The sequence below is a fragment of the Eurypyga helias genome, unplaced genomic scaffold, assembly GCF_000690775.1.
Source record: "Eurypyga helias isolate BGI_N326 unplaced genomic scaffold, ASM69077v1 scaffold10837, whole genome shotgun sequence".
Classification (NCBI taxonomy): Eukaryota; Metazoa; Chordata; class Aves; order Eurypygiformes; family Eurypygidae; genus Eurypyga; species Eurypyga helias.
The window spans coordinates 1-7409 of record NW_010259858.1 but is presented as its reverse complement, the minus strand read 5'-3'; the positions used below and the strand labels follow the sequence as shown (position 1 = coordinate 7409).

At 43.2% G+C, this 7409-nt stretch overlaps 1 protein-coding gene across 2 annotated transcripts in view; it reads right to left on the bottom strand.

The window, feature by feature from the left end:
- TBP (TATA box binding protein) overlaps positions 1-6297 on the bottom strand; it is an 8132-nt gene extending 1835 nt beyond the window's left edge. Inside the window, exons 1-5 of one of the 2 annotated variants that reach the window (XM_010154798.1) lie at positions 6051-6297; positions 5110-5438; positions 3650-3737; positions 1575-1666; positions 1-164 (exon numbers count right to left, since the gene is read on the bottom strand). In XM_010154798.1, the coding sequence (XP_010153100.1) occupies positions 1-164; positions 1575-1666; positions 3650-3737; positions 5110-5438; positions 6051-6104 (727 nt within the window). In that variant the 5' untranslated portion in view covers positions 6105-6297. The remainder of the gene's footprint in view (positions 165-1574; positions 1667-3649; positions 3738-5109; positions 5439-6050) is intronic. The other variant, XM_010154799.1, reaches the window with a different exon arrangement.
- Between the last annotated feature and the right edge of the window lie 1112 nt (positions 6298-7409).

Here is a 7409-nt window from a genome sequence, read left to right as displayed (position 1 = left end):
TGAACTGCTGGTGTGTGAGCACTAATCCTTCTAATCTGATGGGGAATTTCACATCACAGCTGCCCACCATGTTCTGAATTTTAAAATCCAAAAATTTTGCAGGAAACCCCAGTTTCTGAACAACTCTTGCATACTTCCTTGCTGCCAGTCTGGATTGCTCCTCACTGGAGTGAGAAAAGGATATCTGTATTATTTCCTCAGTTAAGTACTACTTGAAGCAAACAGCATTAAACCACAAATATTTAACTGGGGGGAAAAAAAAAAAAAAAAGACCTCACGGGGGGAAGGCACACCATCACAGCTGCCCACCATGTTCTGAATTTTAAAATCCAAAAATTTTGCAGGAAACCCCAGTTTCTGAACAACTCTTGCATACTTCCTTGCTGCCAGTCTGGATTGCTCCTCACTGGAGTGAGAAAAGGATATCTGTATTATTTCCTCAGTTAAGTACTACTTGAAGCAAACAGCATTAAACCACAAATATTTAACTGGGGGGAAAAAAAAAAAAAAAGATCTGCTGAGGGGAAGGTCACATGCAAAATTTTTTCATCCAGAATGAACAACACTGGTTGTCATGCTAGTTTTGGTAGTAGGATCCTGAACACTATCAGCGCTGTACTTGCTGCTCATGAGGCAGAAAACAGTTAGAACTCCACATCTTTCGCACTCTTAAAATACCGACCCGAGTCCCTCTAAGGAGACATGAAAAATGTTTAAGTTTTCACTGTAGAACAACTTTGAACTACTACTACTGCTAGAAAATGCCTATTTCTACAAAAATCTGTAAACTGCCAAAATCCCCTCCTTGATTTGTCCCAGGCATTCACACCCGCACAGAACACGGCAGCACAGCCTTACACGCGGTTTGCTTCAGGTGTGTAAACAGCGGAGGATCTGTCTGCTAACGCAGGGTAAGACGACCGAAGCCTCAAGTGACAGCAGGCAGAGAAAGCGTTTCCTGTACAACTCCAGTCATTCACCTCTGCTCAATAGCTGATTCCTTCTAGATTCCGAACAGACTTCTTCAGGAGTGGAATTTCTCTCCCACCCACTGGAATTACGTTTACGTTTAGTTTTCAACTCTTATGCTTCAACGATCATATTAAGAACAGATCAGACTACAGGGACAGGAGACTTGGAGTTCTCAGCCTGTGATGAATGAAACTATTCAAATATAAAATCACTCTTCCTCTGCTACTGCCCCTAATGTTTAATCAGTTCCAGTGCAGAGTCATTGAATTTTTCCACTAATTGGGAAAAAATGAATAACTGCAAAGCCAAAAAAGTGAATATAATAAGCTCCACACACCAGTTTATCAGGCTGTATGGAAGAGCTTCAGGAACAGAACTACCATTTCCCTTTCGCAGAGAAGTCCCTTCAGCCGTGAAAGGACATCTTGTGAAGAAACATACATTATTCTCTTTGAAATAACTGGGAAGCAGGTTTAGTTGCACCTGTGCCACTTCACTGTACACACACACAAATGCTGTACACAAATACTAGTGTTTCTCAAGCATCACGGTATCAGAGAAAAGACAGCCTGAATTAGTTCGCTTGCAATGCCTAAACATACCTTTTCGCTCCCGTGCACACCATTTTCCCAGAGCTGAATATAAGTGCAGTAGTACGTGGTTCTCTTATTCTCATGATAACGGCAGCAAAACGCTGAAATGTGAGCGTTGAGGCTGTTAGTGGTATGTTGCTGTAATCATTACATCAAATCCAAATTTGCATAATCAAGTCGAAATTTACACTGTATCGCAAAAAAATACTAAGTTCAAACATGCTTATGGTTCACTCAAAATTTACTAGAAACACCTGCAGCATAAGTAGCTTCAAACACACACACTGAGAGGTGGAGTGGGTCAGGAAGGGTATGTAGGATAGGAACGCTGGCATTCCTATTTCGCTGAGCTCATCTCTCATTACCGTACGTGCAACTGTAAATGCCAGCATTTGCAACAGAGCAATTGAGATCTTAATAACAAAAAAACAGTCCTCCACGTCTTCAAATTTATCTGTTGTAAGCAGGATGAAAGACTGTAGTTGCAAACCTTTTATGATGTTTTGTTTCTGTGTCTTAAAAAAATCGAAGGCTGTCACACTACCAGCAAACAGAACAGTGGGAAATCAAAGTTCTGCACAAACAGAGGTCACCTCAACAACCACAGCTGCTCCAGCTTTCCATTCCGAGTACCGTAACATCTCTGCCTGCATTCCCAAATACTCTTCTAAGCACGAGATACTGGGAACTGATGCGGGCGGGTGGGAGCACACACACACACAACCCCTATTTGCCGGTTATGTTTAACTTGGAGCAGCTCACCACGCAGCGCCATAAACCCTCCTGCCGACGCAGCCAAGGCGGTAGCGTGGGTTACCTAACAGCACGTTTGTCAAACTGTGGCTTAAATAATGCAGCCAAGCAGCATCTTCCACTGACAGATGAACGAACTGACTAAAAGTCAGGAGCGCGTTATGTAACCCTTCTTTCTCCCCGCTGCGGAAAACGGCATCTCGCACTGATCATTCCAGCCTCAAGTTTTACAGAGCCACCTACCCCCGCCGTCAGTTACCACGGCACGCTCACAGTTTTGCTGCACTAACAGCTTACTCACACGCCATTACATAACGGCATCACCGACATGAGCGTGCGGTAACAGTTACCACACATGCCCACACACGTGCTTTTATTGAAGACAGCGGAGTTCAAGTAAACCGTTAAAAAATCCCAAATACTAAATCAAACAAATGAAAACCACCCCACACCCCAGGAACAATGAAGCCTTGCCAGGGCAAGTCGATTCAGTTACACAACATCTACACTTTTATTAGAAACGGTGTCCAGCTACTGCGATTGCAACTTCCAAGAGGAGCCACCCAAATGAAAGATGAGGTGCCATAATCTCGACTCAACACTCCAGCTCCTCTGCTGGTGTTCAGAGTTTCCAGAGCTCAGCCCCTCCAGTTTAACAAACTTTTCCTTAGGAGCAGCGGGCAACTTAGAAGTTGACACCCAAAAAAATCAATTTCATTTTGTTTTTCCACCAAACCTAGCCATCGGGAGCCCTGTTGGACAACACGCAGGAACAGAGCTCAGAGGGGAAGCAAGGCCGTAAAAACCCAGCGACTACACTGTGACCACAAGAATTCCAGGGGAGCAGCCGCCAGGTGGGGGAAGCCACAGCACATACAGAACTGTGGCTCTTGGCAGGAGCCCAGAGGCTGAATTCTTCCTTCCTATCTCCTTGTCTTGTTGGGACTTCAGCATCAGATATGCCAGAGTAACACAAGAGGAACTTTCGGAGCACAATGAACAAACGTGCCCATGTCAGCAGCAGCAGAGGCCAGCTCTACAGCCAACAACTTTGCCAGTCTTTTGCCACTGTTGGTTAGGCTCTTCCCAGACATGCCACGTTCTTTCTAAATCTATCACGTTACAGCCTGGTGTAAAACACAGCTACATCAGCATAAAAATGCTTTTTACTAGTTTGACAGAACATTCTAAGTTTTATTAAAGATTTCTTTTTTAACTAAAGTATAAAACTGCATCTACATTAGGATGGGTTTTCAGTCCATTTCAGTAAACTATACCCACAACCTGTGCCTTTGACGTATCTGCTACAGGATGAACTCTCTTTCTCTTACCTTGGGATTATATTCAGCATTTCGGGCACGAAGCGCAATAGTTTTTAGGTCAAGTTTGCAACCAAGATTGACCGTGGACACGATATTCCTGAAGACAGTTCAGAGAAGTACATTAAAAAAAGCAATAAAGAACTCGCGTGTCTTCTCATTTTTAACCATGCTTGATTAGTTTTATCTTGGTTTTGCCTTTTTCTTTTGAATTTGTTTATCCAAGTGAGTTTGAATGACATCTTTCCTACTGACAAAGCACTGAGCAGCGGCTTGGCTCAGGAACCTCCTTTCGTAGAGCAGTAGCTCCTACAGCATGATTGCTGATTCCTCCTTATCTGCCAGCTATTATGGAAAGTGTCTCATGAGAAGAATCTCTGTTTCAGTCTAGCAGGAAAATTCTTGATGCTGAGAGCCCCCACCACAATCAGTGAAGCCGCTGGAAACAGGGGAAAATGAGGTAGCAATAGCACCATCTGAAGTTTTCCCCGGTATGCCTTTCAAGGAGGAAGAAGAGGTGCAGGACTAAGTGGGAATGACCCAGGAGTTAAACCCACTGCCACGTGATAGGAAAGCAGGTCCCTAGAAACTTTAAGAGAAGTTCCTAGATGCAAAATTGCCTTGGAAACTTGTTTTCTGGAAAAACCCTGAAATCTAAAGGTCTTCAACTGGGGGGAGGGGGAAGAGGAACTACTCTTCCAGTGCAAAATTCACATTATCAACCATTTCTCTTTAGCCCTTCCATAAATAGCAGAAGTCCCTTTAAAGTTGGTGAACATACTTTTTCATACCTAAACCCAGAACTAATTCTAGGTTTGGGTTTTTTCCCCCCTTTTCACAAACTCAGCTGTAGCCATGAACTAGAAAAGGTAACATGGAATATTAAGCACAAGCTCCTAGACTAGGAACTAGTTTCTTCCTCTCTACCCTTTTAATTCCTTTTCAGCCGTGACAGCTGCTGTATTCTGCTTTACTCTTTCACTAACAAAGTTCTACGCACAGTGAAGCTGAGCTATTGGTGAAGTACAGCTGTTTTGTTTTTCTGTGAACGGGTCACAAGTATCCAGTAAATTACAACTGAGGATATGTTTCCAGGTATACATAATTTGAAATTCCATATTACCAACCCAGCCTACTTTATAGCTAAAGCACAATGAACTCCCAAAGTGCGCAGAGTTAAAAGCTAGAAAGGTGCTAAACGAAGACACACATAACATCCTCCACTGGCGTGCTTAAAAGCTGTATGGTTGACAAATTACTAAGAAGCTGTTTATATTACCAAGTGGTTTAGTAACGAAGCTCAGCTAAAAATAAAAGCAAAAATTACTCATATTGCTAGAGGAGACCCAGAAATTCCCAAGGCCTGCCTTCTCACCAAAACGCAGTACCCATTTCCCGACGTGGCTTTGCTCCTAAGTCTTTAAAGGGATATCCGAGAAAGGACATGCTGCACCAACACATGGGACACTCACTGGAGCTGCGGCACTATCCCAGAGCTCTCGGACGCCGGTGTTGCAGGAGTTATTGGAGTCATTGGAGTCATTGGAGAGGGGTACAGAGGTGTGGTTCCCGGTAAAGGGGCTGTGGTAAGAGTCTGTGAGTGGAAGAGCTGGGGAGCTTGACCAGACGTTCCCTGTGTCGCTTGCTGTGATGTAGATTGCTGCGCTGCTTGCTGCTGCTGCTGCCGCTGCTGTTCCTCCAAGATGGACAGGCTGTTGGTGCTCTGAACAGGCTGTGGTGTCAGTCCTGTGCCATATGGCATCATCGGGCTAAAAATCGGAATTCCTGGAGTCATTGCACCCTAAGAAGAAAGCAGGAAACAGAAACCACAGATCATGTTGACTTCATTAAGTTTTCAAGAGAAAAAGCTTGCAGGAGGAGACTAAAAAGAAATCAATGTACGCCGATGGTATAAAACCTGAGGCATATAGTAGTAACTTGCTAAAAACAGAAAGCCCTTGAAAACGCAATTCTTCTATAGCGTAAAATATTACCTCCAGGGATCTGTCAGTTCCAGCATTGTTCACCTCCAGCCAGTGATGCTACTAAGCATGTCTCAACTCTGACCGACAGTTCAGCCTGCCATTGTTTGGACAAAGACTGCGCAAATCGTAGACTTAGACAGTCCATTACGTATAAATCAGTTTAGTTTAATTTTTATGGTTGCCCTTTAACATTTCCAGCTTGTCAGTCATGTTTCAACTGAAAGAAACCCCATATATCTGCATGTTTCTTATGTCTCTGGATATACAAATTGATGGGTTTAAAATCCTGCTTTAGACTAGTATTATTCTATACCTCGCAGAACTTTTCAGATCTGCAAACAAAAAACCTGAAGTTACATGCAAGAAATGGAAAACACTTTCACAGAAAAATTCAGATCACAGTTGCATATTAAATCATATGTTTTTACCTGAGGGGAGGCTAAGCCTTGAGCGTAGGGCGGCAAGCTGTTGTTCTGATCCATGATTCCAGTTATTTCTTTGGTGAGGCCAGAAGTATTTCCTTCAACTAGTTTAAAATGAACTTCAAATTCTAGAGGGTTTTTAACCCTTTAAAACATTCCAGCAAAGTAGCTTTTTAAACCAAGCTGAAAGTGTTAGGAAAACATCAGCTCCAGAGAAATGTGTGTTATGAGTCTAAAATACTTATCAAAGCCTGAAAAGAGAAAAAGTAGTATCTTGAGAATAGTAACACAAAACCAAAACCTATCAGCTGCTGAGTGAGGTGAGACACACCCACGTACAAACAGATATAGGAACATTAACAGACACGCATAAAATAACCATAAAAATAACCTTTTTCACGCACACTTGCAAGAACCTTTGCAGCGTGCTTATGCTGAAGTCTTTGGCAAGTAACCTGACTGACATGAACAGGTCTCTGTCTAACCAAACCCCCCTGCACAAACAGCTTGAGCTCTTAATGCTCACTCCACTCCAAGCTTTGCTTTAGCTGGAAAAGCACTGATTATTTTTTTTTTTTTTTTTAAGAACTGAGTTCCGCTGATTGACAGGCTTACTGACACTGCTTGCAAGTCTCCTCCTATGAATTTTAAGGCTTGGGCTTCTAAATTTGTTTTGTTTTCTTCTATGGGAAAGGCACCGCTAGTCAAATCCAAACTAGGAAACCCTCTTCCACCCAATCCCATAAAATGAAGCACTAACACATTTCAAACAGCACGGACATGTACGCTTTATGAGAAAAAGCAGAAATACGTGAAAGCAAATCTCAGGTACATGGCTGAAATGTATGCATGATCTGTGTGTGTTAACTATACCTCTGCTGCTGTCTTATGGAAATAAATAACACAAGCAGAGAATTTAAGTGTTACACCTTCAAATAAAATATTTCTCCATTAATTTATAGCCTTCTTAGCTAGTTAATATTTATCCTGCAGCTGAAAAGGTACGCTTTTTCCCCCCAGGACCATAAAATAATATTATCTTTACCCTCACTGAAGGCATCAAACAGAGCATCCAGGTTTTACAACTTGGAGATGGGGGTGAATCAGCAACCTAAACATCACCCCAGAAGAAACAAAGTCAACCCCTCGACAGCCCGGCTGTAGGAAGACTGGATACCAGGCATGCCAGAACTCGCCGTAGGACACCACCTACGCAGGGGTCCATCTTGTAACCACGGCTCGCTCGCATCCCCACTACAAACACTGGGGAACGTCTTTGTCGAGGCAACAGAGTCCAGAGGCAGGAGCCGCCCCGGAGAAGGCGAGGCCCCGAGGCCTCTTTCAGGATCCCTCTCCTAACGCACA